Consider the following 18,042-nt stretch of genomic DNA (forward strand, 5'->3'; position numbering starts at 1 on the left):
TTCCCGCTTATGGTTTCAACAGCTTTATTTTTTACATTTGATTTGATTGAACCTTTATTTAACCAGGAAGGGCTCATTGAGATTAGAATTATATTTTTCAAGAAAGTCTTGGCCAAGATAGGCTGCACCAAGTCATAAAACAATTACAGACAGACAACATGAAAAACTATAGGTAATCTAGTAAAAAAAACATAGAATTCACAAGAGTATATACTAAGATGTTAGGGTGGGAGGCATCACAACAACAAAATAACAAGATAGTTGAACATGGCTGTTTGTATGTGTAGATCCATGTCCCTTGCCCCACATTGTTAACTTATAGCTGTGGTCTGTCTTCCCCTCCCTCCCTTGTGATTCTCTCTCTACTGCCTCTCTACACGTAGCCCCGGCATCCCACGGCTGCATCCCACATGTTTTCACGCTGTTCAACGATGCGGCTGGAGGTCATTCTGCTGTTCTCAGACCTGCTGTGGTGCTTCTTCTTCTTCTTCTTCTACAACACGCCAACCCCCCCCCCCCCCCCACTGTAAGCCACGGCTAAACTTTTTTTCGGTGGGGTAACACAAAGTAATGCTGCGAGGACAGCTTCAGAATGCAGGGAAGGATAGACGGGGGGTAATTCTTCAGGTCAAATCTGGCAGGCAGGGGCTCTTGCTCGGGTCATAGCAACACAGAGTCATTTCCATAATTGCCCCACAGTCAAATCAGGCTGGATTCCTCTGGATCGCTCTAGATTCGTGTAGATAAGCAGCCTATTGGGCTCTGGTCAGTGCCGGCCTGTCTGCCGGACCCCCAAAGATGAACAGGTGTGGTACTGGAAGTGATTTCCAGCTCCTCTGTGTGTTTCCACAGTTTTTTTGTAGTAATTGCCACAGGACATTCCCCTTGCCTTTCGGATTGCTATCGTGTAATCTCTCTGAAGAGAGAGGCGAATGAAAGAGGATTTGTCCTGGGTTTGGCTTTGTCTTATCAGTGGTCTTCAGAGGAACAGCAATACCTTTAATTACAGATGTAGGGTTGTGGGGGGCTGTTTTGTTAGACTTTAGTGCAGCTTTTGACATTATCGATCATAGTTTGCTGCTGGAAAAACGTATGTTTTATGGTGTAACAGTTTAGCTTCCGTCCCTCTCCATGCCCCTACCTGGGCTCGAACCAGAGACCCTCTGCACACATCAACAACTGCCTCCCACGAAGCATCGTTACCCATCGCTCCTCAAAAGCTGCGGCCCATGCAGAGCAAGGGGAACAACAACTTCAAGGTCTCAGAGTGATGTCACCGATTGAAATGCTATTAGCACGCACCTCGCTAACTAGCCAGCCATTTCACATCGGTTACAATGGCTTTACACCCCCTGCTATTTTGTGTATAAAGAGTTACCTGTCTAAAAGGACACAGAGGGTGTTCTTTAATGGAAGCCTCTCCAACATAATCCAGGTAGAATCAGGAATTCCCCAGGGCAGCTTTCTAGGCCTATTTACTTTAAAAAATCTTTACTAATGATATGCCACTGGCTTTGGGTAAAGCAGGTGTGTCTATGTATGCGGATGACTCAACACTATACATCAGCTACCACAGCGACTGAAATGACTGCAACAAAGAGTTGCAGTTAGTTTCAGAGTGGGTGGCAAGGAATAAATTAGTCATTGACAGAGTTGTGTGTATAGGTGGCAGGGAAGTCAGGCGCAGGAGAATCAAACTGAGTGAAATGGAGTTATTTAATAACAATGAACGAAACATACTCCAAACACTAAATGTAACAAAATAACAAAAATGGGTACGAGGACCCGTCGCTCACCAATTCAAAATATATACAACACTGAAATACAAACAATCTCTGACAAAGACATGAGGGGAAACAGAGGGTTAAATACACAACAGGCAATGAATGGGATTGAAACCAGGTAGGAAGACAAAACCAATTGAAAATGAAAATGGAAAATGAAAATTAGATAAATGATGGCTAGAAGACCGGTGACGTCGACCGCGGAGCACCGCCTGAACAAGGAGAGGCTTCAACTTCGGCAGAAGTTGTGACAGTACTCCCACCTTTAACGCGCGGCACTAGCAGCGCGTCGACACTGGCCTCGGGGACGACCCGGGGGGTGAGGTGCAGGGCGATCCGGATGGAGACAGTGGATTTCTTGCGACATGGAAGGATCTATTACATCCTCCACCGGAAGCCAGTATCTCTCCTCCGGACCGTACCCCTCCCAGTCCACGAGGTACTGAAGGACCATCGCCCGACGTCTCAAATCCAAGATGGATCGAACGGAGTACGCCGGGACCCCCTCGATGTGTAGAGGGGGCGGAGGAACATCACGCACTTCAGTCTCCTGGAGCGGGCCAGCCACCACCGGCCTGAGGAGAGACACATGGAACGAGGGGTTAATACGGTAATTAGTGGGTAGCTGTAACCTATAACATACCTCGTTCACTCTCGTCAGGACTTTAAACGGCCCCACAAACCGCGGACCCAGCTTCCGGCAGGGCAGGCGGAGGGGCAGGTTTCGGGTCGAGAGCCAGACCCTGTCCCCTGGGGCGAAGACCGGGGCCTCACTGCGGTGACGGTCTGCTCCAACTTTCTGGCGCAGTATCGCGCGCTGAAGGTGAACGTGGGCGGCCTCCCAGGTTTCCTCCACGTGCCGGAACCAATTGTCCACCGCAGGAGCCTCAGTCTGACTCTGATGCCAAGGAGCCAGAACCGGCTGATACCCTAATACACATTGAAAGGGAGAAAGGTTAGTGGAGGAGTGGCGTAGCGAGTTCTGGGCCATCTCTGCCCAGGGCACGAACTTCGTCCACTCCTCCAGGAGGTCCGGGCAATAAGATCGCAGAAACCTACCCTCCTCCTGGTTAACTCTCCACCTGCCCATTACTCTCGGGGTGAAAACCTGAGGTAAGACTGACCGAGACCCCAAGACGTTCTATGAACGCCTTCCAGACCATTGACGTGAACCCCGATCAGACACTATATCCTCAGGCACCCCATAGTGCCGGAAAACGTGTGTAAACAGGGCTTCTGCAGTTTGTAAGGCCGTAGGGAGACCGGGCAAAGGGAGGAGACGACAGGACTTAGAAAAATGATCCACAACGACCAGGATCGTGGTGTTACCCTGTGAAGGTGGAAGATTAGTTAAAAAATCCACCGACATGTGCGACCACGGCCGTTGTGGAACCGGTAAGAGTTGTAAACTTACCTCTAGGCAGGTGTCTAGGAGCCTTGCACTGGGCGCACACTGAGCAGGAGGAAACATAAATCCTCACATCCTTAGTTAAAGTGGGCCACCAGTACCTCTCATCAAGACACCGCATTGTCCGACCTATCCCAGGATGACCAGAGGACGGTGACGTGTGGGCCCAATAGATCAAACGGTCGGGGACAGAAGACGGAACGTACAGACGCCCATCTGGACACAGAGGGGGAGAGGGCTCTGCACGTGACGCTCGCTCAATGTCCGCGTCCAGCTCCCACACTACCGGCAAGAAGATCCATGGACCGCTCCTCTGTGTCATACAGCCGGGACAATGCGTCTGCCTTAACATTCTGGGAGCCTGGTCTGTAAGAGAGGGTAAACACAAAACGAGTGAAAAACATGGCCCACCTTGCCTGACAAGGATTCAGTCTCCTCGCCTCCCGGATGTACTCCAGATTGCGATGGTCAGTCCAGATGAGAAAAGGGTGTTTAGCCCCCTCAAGCCAATGTCTCCACGCCTTCAAGGCTTTTACGACAGCTAATAGCTCCCGGTCCCCCACATCATAGTTTCGCTCCGCTGGGCTGAGCTTCTTCGAAAAGAAGGCACAGGGGCAAAGCTTCAGTGGGTACCCGAACACTGAGAGAGCACTGCTCCTATCCCAGCTTCGGATGCATCCACCTCCATTATGAATGGGTACGAGGACCCGTCGCGCACCAATACAAAATATATACAACACTGAAATACAAACAATCTCTGACAAAGACATGAGGGGAAACAGAGGGTTAAATACACGACAGGTAATGAATGGGATTGAAACCAGGTGTGTAGGAAGACAAGACAAAACCAATGGAAAATGAAAAATGGATCAATGATGGCTAGAAGGCCGGTGACGTCGACTGCCGCGCACCGCCCGAACAAGGAAAGGCTTCGACTTCGGGAGAATTCGTGACAGTCCTAAATATTTCTAAAACTAAAAACATTGTATTTGGAACAAATTTTTCACTAAACCCTAAACCTCTTCACTAAACCCTAAACCACCCTAAATATTGCAATAAATAATGTGAAAATGTAGTAATTTGAGGTGACTAAACTGCTTGGAGTTACCCTGGATTGTAAACTTTCATGGTCAAAATATATTGATACAACAGTAGCTAAGATGGGAAGAAGTATGTCCATAATAAAGCGCTGCTCTACCTTCTTAACAGCATTATCAACAAGGCAAGTCCTACAGGCTCTGGTTTTGTCACATCTGGACTACTGTTCAGTCATGGGGTCAGGTGCCACAAAAAGGGACTTAGGAAAATTGCAATTGGCTCAGAACAGGGCAGCACGGCTGACCCTTGAATGTACACAGAGAGGCAATATTAATAACATGCATGTCAATCTCTTCTGGCTCAAAGTGGAGGACTACTGGTGCTACTGTTTGAACTACTGATGCACAGCTCGGACACCCATGCATACCCCACAAGACATGCCACAAGTGGTCTCTTCACAGTCCCAGAGTCCAGAATAGACTATGGGAGACGCACAGTGCGACATAGAGCCCTGACTACATGGAACTCTATTCCACATCAAGTAATTAATGCAAACAGTAAAATTAGACTTAAAAAACTGATAATAATACACCTTATGGAACACTGGGGACTGTGAAGCAACACAAACATAGGCACAGACATATGCATACACACACACACACACACGATAACATACGCACTATACACACATGTACACATGGATTTTGAACTGTAGATATGTGGTAGTGGTGGAGTAGGGGCCTGAGGGCACATGGTGTGTTGTGAAATCTGTGAATGTATTGTGAATGTAATTTTTTTATTTTATTGTATAATCTGCCTTAATTTTGCTGGACCCAGGAAGAGGGATCCATAATAAATAGAAATACAAATAGTGTATGTTAATGTTTCAGAGAATTGGTGGGGGGATTGGTGTGTTTACTTTCACATTAAGACATGTAACCTAGTGTTGGCTAATGCTTGCCATTATGTAGATCACATTCCCAAAATATATAATCAAGTAAGTGCTATAGATAGGGGATGCAGAATACACCTGAAACGACATATGTAGAAGACTTTACAATCCTAGAAAGAATCACTTCTAGAATGTATCTCAAGTGCACTTGACTTCTCAATCTCACCTCTTCAATTCTTCTGTAGGCTATCACTGACGACAGCCCGTCCAGTGCTGACAGCCAGGTATTCATCGTTCCGTTCCACAGTAGCGTACAGCCAAGTGCGCGCACTCGTGCTGTCTTACGTCACTGTGCTCGCTCCTCTTCTCGCGCGCTGGTTAAAAAGAAGGAGGAAAGAGCAAGGGGAAACATGTGAGCGCTCTGAGGATCTAGTGAGAGACAATTTTGTGCTTACTTTTTTGACCCAATGCACTGTGCTGAAACGGATTTTAAATCAGAAGGAAGGACACAAGTGAAGCTTACTGCAATTCTCAGAGTTTGCTTATTCTTTGCTTTGTTTTCTTTACGAGAGAAAAATGTGTATTTCTGGGGTATGCCAGCATAACCAGCACTACCATTAATTTATTTAAAATAACATTTTTTTCTCTAGCAAATATTTAATTCTGATTACTTTATGCGTATACCTTTATTAAACTAAATTATTATAATCGTTTACCTGTGAGACAGCATATATAAATATAGAGAATATAGTATTTTGTAGGTTTGCACCGTTGCTTTCAACAGTGATTTCTCTCATATATTTTGGTTCCAACGTTTTTTCAATATGAGGCATTTGAAATTTGTACTCGTGTTGGCTATTGCAGTCAACGTTTGGGAATGTGGGGATTCCAAATTTGGCGAGAAGGGGGAAATAAGCCCGAGGAGAAGGAGATGTTACGACGGGAGCATGCCCAAGCGACTGAAGAAGAGGGAAAGAAAACTGTCAGTGGACAGCGATGCAAGCAGCGGGGAAGTTTGTCACAGGTTGTACCCTCGTGTGTCATGCTGCCCAACCAGGCGTGCTGCTTATCAGATAGTCCACCGGCGTGATGCCAGGGTATGTTGGGCTCGTTGCATTCTTTCATTGTGAGAGCTGTCTGTAGGCTAAAGCCAAACGCCCCGGGGAATGTATGTACTGCGTGGTGTGTCTTTTCGACTTGTTGTTGACAGTAGTAGAATTAACGATATATGAGTGAGGTGGGACTGTGAGGGGAAAATTCAACCGTAGCCTACTTACACAATCTGACGTTGTCCTGCTACTCTAGGCGGTTTTTGACGTTTCTTTACCAGTCACATTAAATATGTAGAAAATCCATAAAACTGTAAAAACAAATGAACATGATTTATCAGCCAACTATGTTGTTTAAAAGTGAGAAATGATATAAGCCTCCTGATTGTTGTTCTCGAGCGTGTCCAAAGCGTTACAGTGTTACCATGGTTATGTTATAACCTTTTACGTTCATCCCAGCGCTACAAAATAACACCACACGAGCGCAGTCCAAGGGAGTCAGCACCGTTGACTATCGTTCAATTATACTAAGTTATTCTTTGCATCCCACACGGCAGTTATGCGCACTTGTGGCATGTTTGTCACCGCACTTAGAATGTATTTTGCAACAATGTTGCATGTTAATATGTTTTTCTTCTTTCCAATTAGTTCCTGCACAGAATGTTCGCGTTTACTGTACATAGTCTACGCTGATGTCCGTTATAGACAAATGATTAATTATCGTCATGTTTAACTGCATGGATAAATCTTTAACACAGTCTTCATAGGCTACGTGGAGTTCACGGTAGAATTCGCCGTATTCTCATGTAAACAGCTCCCAACTAATCGACTTATGCGGCTGGGTGGTATCTCACTTTGTGTTGTGACAAAAAGCCATATTGCGTCATTTAATTTGCTCAAGTCATGCAAATAGGAGGAAAAACCCTGAACGGAACAAAAATAACCTCGACTTCTCCTCCTCCCTACTACACTGCCCACACACAGAGCTCTTTTTGCTTATGGCAAAAGAATAACAACAATACCATTGTGTTTGTTAGTTTCTCTAATGGGTGAAGCTGGAGAACATCAGTCTCCCCGCTCAGTCCCTCGACTCTGTCCAAGTGTTAAGGCTGCTGAGAGGGTATTATTTGTCCTTCACTCCCCCCTCTCACACCCACCCCTCACTAACTTACATCTATTCCCAAAGGGCAAGTGTTTTGTTGAAGATTTTTAACACCAGTCTTAGTGTTGCCTACAGCACAGCCGCTTTTCTCTATAGGGCCTATGTGTGGTGGTCTCCCTCTCTCTCTCTCTCCCTCTCTCTCTCTCTCTCTCTCTCTCTCTCTCTCTCTCTCTCTCTCTCTCTCTCTCTCTCTCTCTCTCTCTCTCCCTCTCCCTCTCTCTCCCTGTGATTCCTGATGGTGAGACCTTATGAGGCTTGTGCAGCCCACAGTGTCTAAGATTGAATGACAAGCAAATGTTTTCAAGTGTGACCTTTGTGCATTGATATGTTTGTTCCGGCAATTTCTCTGACAAAAGCCATTGTGCCGATCCTATCAAAGAAATGAGTCCTCCTGTAACAGCTGCTCCTCTACAGTGAGCTACTTACACGTCTGGCTTTGTGATCACGTCTCTGTAAGGAGGACAACGACCACCATAAAGGAGCTTATGGAAATGCATTTTGCATTTGGGCTGTCCATGTGAACTGGCAATCTTGTGTTATTGATGTGTTACGACACATTCCCCCCCCCCCCACATGCCAAGGTATGTCACACAGATGGATGTTGTGCGCGTGTGTGGGTCGGTTTGTTTACCTTCGGAGACTTGGGTCCCTTGCATTTCTGTTCCCCCAGTAATGCTATAATAGCGCTTGTACAGACCAGGATCGAGCCTCTGCTTTTGAGTAACGAGTCGGTGGTGAAATTTTGCTGCTAAACACAACAAACAAAGGTCCTCTTGTTCTGGTTTGTGGTGATGGCAACATTGGAGCCCATCCCAGCAACATATGGGCACAGGGTATGGCAGAGAGCCCACAAATGCTCCTCTCCATGGACTGTGTGCCAGCCCATGGCACGCCGAATCAATGGGCAATTTAGAGCAGGAGGGTGGGCGGTTAGGCATGCCCACGGCGGTAGTACTCGCATATATTTGGAGGGGTTAGTACTAGTATTAGTATAGTAACATGTACTGTTACCACTTAGCAGACACTGTTATCCAAAATGACTTAGAATACAGTGAGTGGATACGTTTTAGTATCTGTATACTGCAGGGATTAAACCCACGTCCCTGCCGTTGTTGGCGTCAATCTCTTACCAACTGAGCCACACCTGACCACTACAGTTACAGAGCGAGAGTAAGTTAAAACACACAGACATGGACAACCAGGTTTTAGCCCAAGCTAAGCCTACCCTGCCTAATGCTGACCTGTCAACACTTCTAAAGGCTAACGGCTTTTAGCTGCTCTGCACTCTTTATTAGTATAGTATTAGTATGAGTATATTTATTAGTATAGTATTAGTATGAGTATATTTATTAGTATAGTATTAGTATGAGTATATTTATTAGTATGTTTATTAGTATATTTATTGCTTGTTTATAGCCGGGTTTATCAACCTCTGTGTGTGCTTCTGGCAAGTTCTAATCACCCGTGTTTTACAATGTCCCGGTAAGAGGAGTAGAACAAACATTCTTTGGCCATCTCTAGTCGTGGTCCTGAGGGGCTATAAAACAACCAAAGGGCCTGTGTTCAACCTGTGGTCACAAAACAGTCTCGAACACGACCGCAGGGTGGCCGTATCCTTAAGAAACAGCTTTCTCTTCCAGACCTAGTCAGGTTATTGTTGAACTGAGAGAGAGAGAGAGAGAGGGAGGTGTCCATATGTTGGACCCAGGTCTGTAGGCCTAATTGACTAGGACAGACTGCTAATTTGTTGAATGATGTGCCTGTCTATCTCTAAATTGGTGTTTACACACGGACGGACCTCACACAGTGCAAAGCACTACCAGCCTGCCTGCTGCCTAAGCAGCACACATGTCTGGATGCAGGACAGATGATGTTGTGTTTTATTACACCTAATTTGCTACGTAAATAATCCCTGCTAATTTCTGGGGTCTAAATCTCTTGTTTACTTTTGTTTAGCGACCTAAGTAACGCTTCAAACCCTCTAATTCAGCTCCATCCATTTTGGCCCCAGCCGCCCTGACATATGTAATGTAATTTAACTGTTTGTGCACTTAGGTAAACAAGTTGTGACGAAGATAATCTTTTTCTCAGAAAGTGCCGCGTATTCTGGGTTTAAAAAAATGACATTAAAAGGTAATCAAGTGTAATTTTGGTGTGGGCTTAGTTTCTCTGGAGAATATTTTTTCAGTGTACCATCAATAAAGCTGCAGCGGTGGATAATTGAAGTTAGGTTATATCATCTCCATGCTAATGTCTTACAATAATGTTTATTATAAACTGGGTGGTTCGAGCCCTGAATGCTGATTGGCTGAAAGCCATGGTATATCAGACCGTATACCACGCCTATGACAAAATATTTATTTTTACTCATCTGATTAAGTTGGTAACCAACTAGCAATAAGACACCTCAGGGGGTTGTGGTATATGGCCAATATACCACGGCTAAGGGCTGTATCCAGGCACTCTTCGTTCGTGCATAAGAACAGTCCTTAGCCGTGGTATATTGGCCATATACAACACCTTATTGCTTAATTATACAATATCGCTGACATGCCAGAAAATTACAAGCCATGTTGAGGTGTAAAACATTAATGCTCACTAAGTCCGTATTTTAATCAGTCATTGTTCCTTGCTGCGTGTGGTCCCTCCCCCTAGATCTTCTCCACCAATAACACGGAGTGCAGCCGTCTCCTGGAGGAGATCAAGTGTGCACACTGTTCGCCCAACGCCCAAGTGCTGTTCCACTCCCCCGAGTCGGACAAGGTCCCCCTCAGGGAGCCCCACCTGCCACGCCTCTGCCAGGACTACTGCCGTGAGTTCTACTATACCTGCCGCGGACACATACCAGGTAACCATTCTACTACACCTACCACTAAGATATACCAGGTAACCATTCTACTCTACCTACCACTAAGATATACCAGGTACCCATTCTACTACACCTACCACTAAGATATACCAGGTAACCAAGAAGGATGATGATAGTGCCATCACTACCTCAGTCAGTGCTTGCACTGTATAGGTGGAGTGAGGCACACATATGAACACAAATCTCTCGCTCGCTTTCTCTCACACTTGCTCTCATTCTCACTCACTCTCTCCCTCCCTCAATCTCACTCACTCTCTCACTCTCTTTTACTGACTCCCTGACTCCCTGACCCACTACATACAGCCTATTGTCTGAATAAGGCAATATTACATTTCTGAGCAGGTCTCCTCAAGGTCCCCAATTCAAAGTCAGCAAACAGTGTTGAACATATAGGTAGCTTGGTTTTACTTATGCAAGACGCAGTGGAGCGTAAGGACTCAAGAAGAAATATTTATTTATGTAGGCTTACCTCATCTGACCTCACCTCCACTTGGTGGTAGAGCCTGCCTGCCTCACGCCCCCATACACTGGGAGAGCCTCGTCTCAGTCTACCCACCCTGGCAGACGTTGCCTACTGCAGCCATCAGCCTAGCACTTTGTTAATTAGTCTGACTACACACTTTAGACCTGGCAATCAGGAGCTCTCTCTCTCTCTCATCAGTATTTTTAGTCCCACTTGGACTGGTTGGAGATGTGTTTTAAGGAACATTACTTTTCTTTACTCACATTTACTCAAACTCTTCCTCAATCTATGGAATTTGGACAGAAATTGTGTACACACACATGCGCACGCGCGCACACACACACACATATACACACACACGTAACCACACGTCCTAAACAAAGCCCCTACAATCTGCCAGAGAGCTGAAAATGATTGATTTTATGACCCTTTCCTTCCCTGGCCCCGTCCTTCTTTGGCAAGCCCTCCTGAGCTGCCCTGGCTGACGTCATCCCCCTGACGGTGCTGTGTGCTGTTTGGGGATGTGTAAGCTGTAAGCACCCTGGCTACGGTCTAGACATGACCGGCTCTGACACCTCGCGCCACCAAGGGAGCTCCTCACACACAGTCTCAGATACACACAAACTACGGCCTGTTTAAAAAACGCCACTCACACCATCAGTTTGTTTTCCTTGGTGATAAATTCGATGGAACGTAAACACAATCAGAGCTGCCTCGCTGGACCTGGGCCTCGCCTCGGCCCTCAAACTGCTCCCCCGTATGTGTAGGCAAGGCAACGCCAGCCCTGGAGGGAGTCTCCTCCCGGTGTGGAATAAGCGAAGAGATGACATGGAGATGACTAGACATGCAGTTTCCTCCTGGATAGGATGGTATTGTGAGATGATAGGAGACCTGCTTGATAGGCCGCCCTCCCTGAAAGCTCCCCGTCCTCAGAAGTAGGGCCTTTGAAGGGCTGTTACCTGCCTGCCGTGCCTCCCAGTGAAGTGCACATTCCTTGTGATCAAACGGCGCTGCTTGCCCCCAGCCAATTCTTCTTCCTATCTGTGTCGCCACGGCAGATTAAATCTGCTCGCGCTTGCTGAACAGAGAACAGTTTCAACCACACATGTGGTGGCTCTACACCACCACCAGCACTATCAACATCAACCCCCCCCTATTGTACATATTACCTCAATTACCTCGACTAACCTGCACATTGACTCGGAACCGGTACCACCTGTATATAGCCTCGCTATTGTTATTTTATTGTTGCTCTTTTATTTTTTACTTTAGTTAATTGAGTACATATTTTTCTTAACTCTTATTTTTCTTAAAACTGCATTGTTAGTTAAGGGCTTGTAAGTAAGCATTTCACTGTAAGGTAAACTCCTGTTGTATTCGGCAGAGAGAAAGAGGGATAGAGAGAGACGGACAGAGTGAGATGGTGAGAGAGAGAGGGAGAGAGAGAGAGAGACAGATAGAAGGGAGAGTGAGAGAGAGAGATGGAGAGAGAGAGAGAGAGACAGATAGAAGGGAGAGTGAGAGAGAGAGATGGAGAGAGAGAGAGAGAGACAGATAGAAGGGAGAGTGAGAGAGAGAGATGGAGAGAGAGAGAGACAGCAGCCAGTGAGCTGACAGACAGCAGTGAAAGCTTAGAGTTAAACCCAGAGCTTCATACCAGGAGCTTGAGCCAGAGAAGGAGTCAGTCACCCCCCCCCCCCCCCCCCCCCCCCCCATCAAGCCTTCCCTCCCTTACTCCCCCTCTACACAGATCAGCATATGTGGTGACGAATGACACATTTATTTTTCTACAAAGGTTGTGTATATGTAAAGCTGCTGAAGTGCATCAAGATGTCAAGTACTTTGGGTGGCCACCCAGGTTGTGTTGGAAGACAACCAGATGGAAGTAGAACTATAGCGCTAGCTCACTGCCTGGGATGTGGACAGAGGTTTTTTTCCCTCTATCTCTCTCTCTCTCTCTGTCTCTCTCTCTCTCTCTCTCTCTCTCTCTCTCCCTCTCTCTCTTTTCCCCCCCAGGCCAGTACAATAAAACTGGTACATAGTGTGGAGGGAGAGAGAATGCAGTGCTCGGTGCTACATGTTTATGGAAGTAGTTAACCATAAATTGTCTCAAATTAGATGGCCCTCTAAGTACATATCATTCTGGATACAGACAGAGGTTTTTCCTCCTATGGATTTAAGAGTCCCTTTCTTTTTTTGGAGGGAGGGAGGGGGGGGGGATTAAGCTACTTTTACATGTTTTTTACAATTGATTGTTTTTCTGTTCAGCTGTAATTTGCATGTTTAAATAAATCTCAAATATAAAGCACTGGCAAGCATGGGTTTTTTGAGCTCATGTACAGTATATATCACTAAAGATGAAATTCAGAACCCTTCCAGAGCTGTACTCTGCAGCAACACATGCAAAGTGCTGACCAACAGCATTAAACCTGGACGGTAGCCTTTACTGTGTCTTTAAATGTCCTCCTGCTCCCGTGAAACTCCCTTTCCAGCTCCCCATTAGGCTGTGTACTTATCCCTCATTTCTCCATAAAGACATTTACGGCCTGAGTCTCACTTTAACCCAGAGGTCTCCCACCCCTTCCCCCCCCTCCTCCCCCCCCCACTGCATCTGAGGTCCTGAGACCAGCATGGTTAAGATAACTGCAGGCACAAAGTAGGTGGGTGGCATAGGCCTGGGAGTGTTTGTGTGTGTGTGTGTTCTGTGTGTGTGTTTGATCTCCGTGTTGTATTTAGATGTTTAGTGGGATATCCTATCACCTCCAGTGGTAGTGTGGTCAGCCTTGTGGTCGGTGTGGGGGGGCCAGGATGGAGGGAGGGATGTGTGGGGGCCGGAGAGCGAGATGAAAGAGGGGAGAGACAGTCCTGTTTGTGTTTTTATCACTGCTGTGTTTGCTCTCCTCCTCCGCCCCTCTGAGGGTTGTGTTAAGGGAAACAATATTGGCACGGTTGTTTTTAGGTCACGCGCAGGTTTTAAGATACTCTGCTTGCTTGCCTTCTTTTCACCCTGTTCGTGGTTTTGCCCTGCTAGCACAATAAGAAAGGGGGGGGGTCCTAGAATCTTGGAATAATGTTGTGACTGTGGGTCTCCGAAGGTGGCCAATCAGGCAGGGTTGGGGCTGCTGTGTCTAATGAGGATATATTCCCAGATGACTTTGTGCCCCAGACCCTGGTGTTGAACCAACTTTAGCTGTAGTACAACTAGCAGCTCCAAGAGAAATCAAGGTGGTCTTGGGAAATAACCGTGTGATGGGGACATTTTTGCTTTGAACTTCCCCAAAGCACAAGCAAGCAGTGGAACACAATCAATCAACATTTGGGAACATAATTTCTTGATTTGGGTTTTGAGGCAGACTCCCTCCTAAAAATGTGCAAAGTTAGTGTTTGGAAGACTGGGCTGTTAATTAAACATGGTCAGTTTTGAATTAGAGTATTAGCCTGCCGCTGGGCGAATGCATCTAGGCTGTGGCCCAAATAGGTACTGGTCAAAAGTGGTGCACTATATAGGAAATAGGGTGCCATTTGGCACTGGCCCCTAACAGTGCTTTAATTGTATGAGAATTTGTATGTTTTACTTAATATTCCAAATATCTGGAAAGCTATTAGGTATCCACAGCAGTCACCCACGTGAGGTAGAGTTGCAAGGCATAGCAATAGGGGTCAAATAGCCATAGCACCAGGGGTCAAAGGATAAAGGTAAAGATGGATGGGGCCTCAGTGGTGCACTGCTGCAGAGTTGAAGACCTGAGGAGCAGTCTGAACAGCATATTCCTCACATTCTGCTCAGATCTTACCCAGTTGGCCTGTCTGGCCAAGCGTTTCTTTGCTTGTTCAGCCCAGGCCTAACCAGGATTTGGTTTGGCTCATTCAGCACAACTCTCAAAAACAACTGTATGAAGACTTAAGGAACTAAAGCTGCGTAAACATGAATTAAGGGCGACTAACTAGGAGGGGATTTAGCTTCAGCTCGCTGGTAAGTTGGATGATGTTGCATCATGGTTTGAACGAGGCGTGATGTCACTTGAATTGAATCGTCTTTCTCTGCCTGCGGGCCGTTGTCTGTGTCCATGGTATTTTTCAGAGCTGTTCCAAGCCGATGTGGATGAGTTCTGTCAATACTACGGACGGCGGGACGGAGGCCTGTGCTTCCCAGATTTCCACCGAAAGCAAACACGGGGACAGGACTCCAACTACTTGGGAGATGAGAAAGTCGAAGACATCAACAGGTTTGTAACGTTTCACTTTCAAAATCTCTTTTACTTGTATACGTTAGGAAGAGTGCATTTAAGGTATGCTTTTTAAATATTGAGTTCACCATCCAAAAAGGAGGCTTTCAGTGAGTTGAGGAAAGAGAGGCCATAGTGTGTATCGTGGCATCTCCACACTCTGAACCCAGTGTGTCACTTTGACTGGCCACCACCACCGGTCTCGCCCCAGGCGATATGTACTATGAACCAGGGTCATGGGAGACATGCCAATGCCAAGCCTGGATGACCGTACCCGTCACCCATCTCTCCAGTCATCACCAAAGCCTGCCGTTTGTTCAGGGTGCATTGGGCCAGGCTTTGGCCACACAATGGAAATGCTTACCCTGCAGGCCAACCCTCCCTCACTGCTAGCTAGCAGCAGTACGTCATAGACAAACTTTCACCTTTTTTTTGTCTGCTCCGGTGGAGAGAGAGCCTCTGAGCTCCCCGTCTCTGTCCCAAATGGCACCCTATACCCTACGTAGTGCACTAGTCTTATGGGCCCTGGTGAAAAGTAGTACACCATATAGGGAATAGGGTGCCATTTGGGATGCAGACCCGTTCTAGCCCCCCTGACGCGAGATGAGAGTGCTGCTGCTGGACATGTGACCAACTGACCGTCCTCCTATCTCGAGCCGGACCAGACCAGACCAGAGAAACTATGCTGATGCTGTCTGTCTATGATGTCTAAGTGCTGTCTGCATTCCTGGGGTTGATGGGGTTCTCCTCTAGTCGTTTCTAGTAATGACCCCTTGCTATGCTAAAGAGCACTGTAATTGTAATTGCACTGAACTCTAGGATGGATGGCCGGGATAGCCGAGGAGAGATATAGAGCTTCTGTTGGCAGCCGCTCATCTAAAGGGAATCTTGTTGAGCTGACTCTCCCCTTCTCATCTTCCGCCTGGGGCCGGCCAAGAGATGATGAGCAAGGAGAGAGGGCCAGGTTTTAACCACCGATGTCATCTAACATCGTAAGTCTTAATCAGACCTCCCACTTCAAAACTGGCCTGAGGGAGAGAGCAAGGCAGAGAGAGAGATAGAGAGAGAGAGCGCTAGGGAGCGAGAGAGAGAGTCAGAGGGAGAGATAGAGGGAGAGAGAGCCAGGGAGCGAGAGAGAGTGGCAGAGAGAGAGATAGAGAGAGAACCAGAGTGAGGGAGGGAGAGAGAGAGAGAGAGAGAGAGCCAGGGAGCGAAAGAGAGAGAGAGATAGAGAGGGCGCACATCTGCTGTGTATGAACTTGACATATGCGTCACGATTAGAGGTCGACCGATTATGATTTTTCAACGCCAATACCGATACCGATTATTGGAGGACAAAAAAAGCCTATACCGATTAATCAGACAATTGTTTTATTTTTATTTGTAATAATGACAATTACAGCAATACTGAATGAACACTTATTTTATCTTAATATAAAACATCATTAAAATCAATTTAGCCTCAAATAAATAATGAAACATGTTCAATTTGGTTTAAATAATGCAAAAACAAAGTGTTGGAGAAGAAAGTAAAAGTGCAATATGTGCCATGTAAAAAAGCTAACGTTTAAGTTCCTTGCTCAGAACATGAGAACATATTAAAGTTGGTGGTTCCTTTTAACATGAGACTTCAATATTCCAAGGTAAGAGGTTTTAGGTTGTAGTTAATATAGTATTTATAGGACTATTTCTCTCTATACCATTTGTATTTCATTGTTCTTATAGGCACTATAGTATTGCCAGTGTAACAGTATAGCTTCCGTCCTTCTCCTCGCCCCTACCTGGGCTCGAACCAGGAACACATCGACAACAGCCACACTCGAAGCAGCGTTACCCATCGCTCCACAAAAGCCGCGGCCCTTGCAGCGCAAGGGGAACAACTACTCCAAGTGTCAGAGCGAGTGACGTTTGAAATGCTATTAGCGCACACCCAGCTAACTAGCTAGCCATTTCACATTTTGTAACACCAGCCATTAGGCTGATAGGCTTGAAGTCATAAACAGCGCTGTGCTTGTGAAGAGCTGCTGGCAAAACGCACGCAAGTGCGGTTTGAATGAATGATTACGAACCTGTTGCTGCTCAGTCAGACTGCTCTATCAAATCAGACTTAATTATAACATAATAACACACAGAAATACGAGCCTTTGGTCATTAATATGGTCGAATCGGGAAACTATCATTTCGAAAACAAAACCTTTATTATTTCAGTGAAATATTTTATCTAACTGGTGGCATCCCTAAGTCTAAATATTCTTATTACATTGCACAACCTTCAATGTTATGTCATAATTACGTAAAATTCTGGCAAATTAGCAATGAGCCAGGCAGCCCAAACTGTTGCATATAGCCTGACTCTGCGTGCTATGAACGCAAGAGAAATGACACAATTTCACCTGGTTAATATTGCCTGCTAACCTGGATTAGTAGTTATAACTAGTGATTATGATTGATAGTTTTTTATAAGATAGGTTTAATGCTAGCTAGCAACTTACCTTGGCTTCTACTGCATTCGCGTAACAGGCGGGCTCCTCGTGGAGTGCAATGAGAGGCAGGTGGTTAGAGCGTTGGACTAGTTAACTGTAAGGTTGCAAGATTGGATCCCTGAGCTGACAAGGTGAAAATCTGTCATTCTGCCCCTGAACAAGGCAGTTAACCCACCATTCCTAGGCCGTCATTGAAATTAAGAATGCGTTCTTAACTGACTTGCCTAGTTAAATAAAAAGGTATAAAAAAATATATATATATTTTAAAAAATCGACCATTGCGATTAATCGGTCGACCTCTAGTCACGATGACAGCATAGCACCAGACAGGAAACTGAGATAACTGAACTGACACCCTTTTTCCTCCAATGAATATCCATCCTTCAGACTCAGACTCTCAATGGCAAATGTCTTGAAATAAGTGTGAGGAGCGAGAATCAGCGTCACCGCCTTCATGTGTTAGCTAGCCGTCGCAATGTTGTATAATGGAGTTTGAATGTTCTGTTTCCCACATCAAATGTGAACTGTGGTTTTACGCAACACTTGTTGCACAGCTGGAGACCCCTCATCCCCCATTTAGGCATTGCTCCACTAAATTCACCCGTGGAGTAACATATGTATGTGTGTGTGTGTGTGCCCAATGCACATGAATCAAAGTCACTGCCTAT

At 46.0% G+C, this 18,042-nt stretch overlaps 1 protein-coding gene across 1 annotated transcript in view; it reads left to right on the forward strand.

Annotated features, from left to right (window-relative positions):
- The first annotated feature begins 5,510 nt into the window (after positions 1–5,510).
- Positions 5,511–18,042, forward strand: part of LOC109880572 (hedgehog-interacting protein) — a 55,473-nt gene continuing 42,941 nt past the window's right edge. The window contains exons 1-3 of the mRNA XM_031837896.1: positions 5,511–6,219; positions 9,989–10,181; positions 14,747–14,891. Of these exons, the coding sequence (XP_031693756.1) occupies positions 5,947–6,219; positions 9,989–10,181; positions 14,747–14,891 (611 nt within the window). The 5' untranslated portion in view covers positions 5,511–5,946. The remainder of the gene's footprint in view (positions 6,220–9,988; positions 10,182–14,746; positions 14,892–18,042) is intronic.

Source organism: Oncorhynchus kisutch, linkage group LG12, assembly GCF_002021735.2.
Source record: "Oncorhynchus kisutch isolate 150728-3 linkage group LG12, Okis_V2, whole genome shotgun sequence".
Taxonomy (NCBI): domain Eukaryota; kingdom Metazoa; phylum Chordata; class Actinopteri; order Salmoniformes; family Salmonidae; genus Oncorhynchus; species Oncorhynchus kisutch.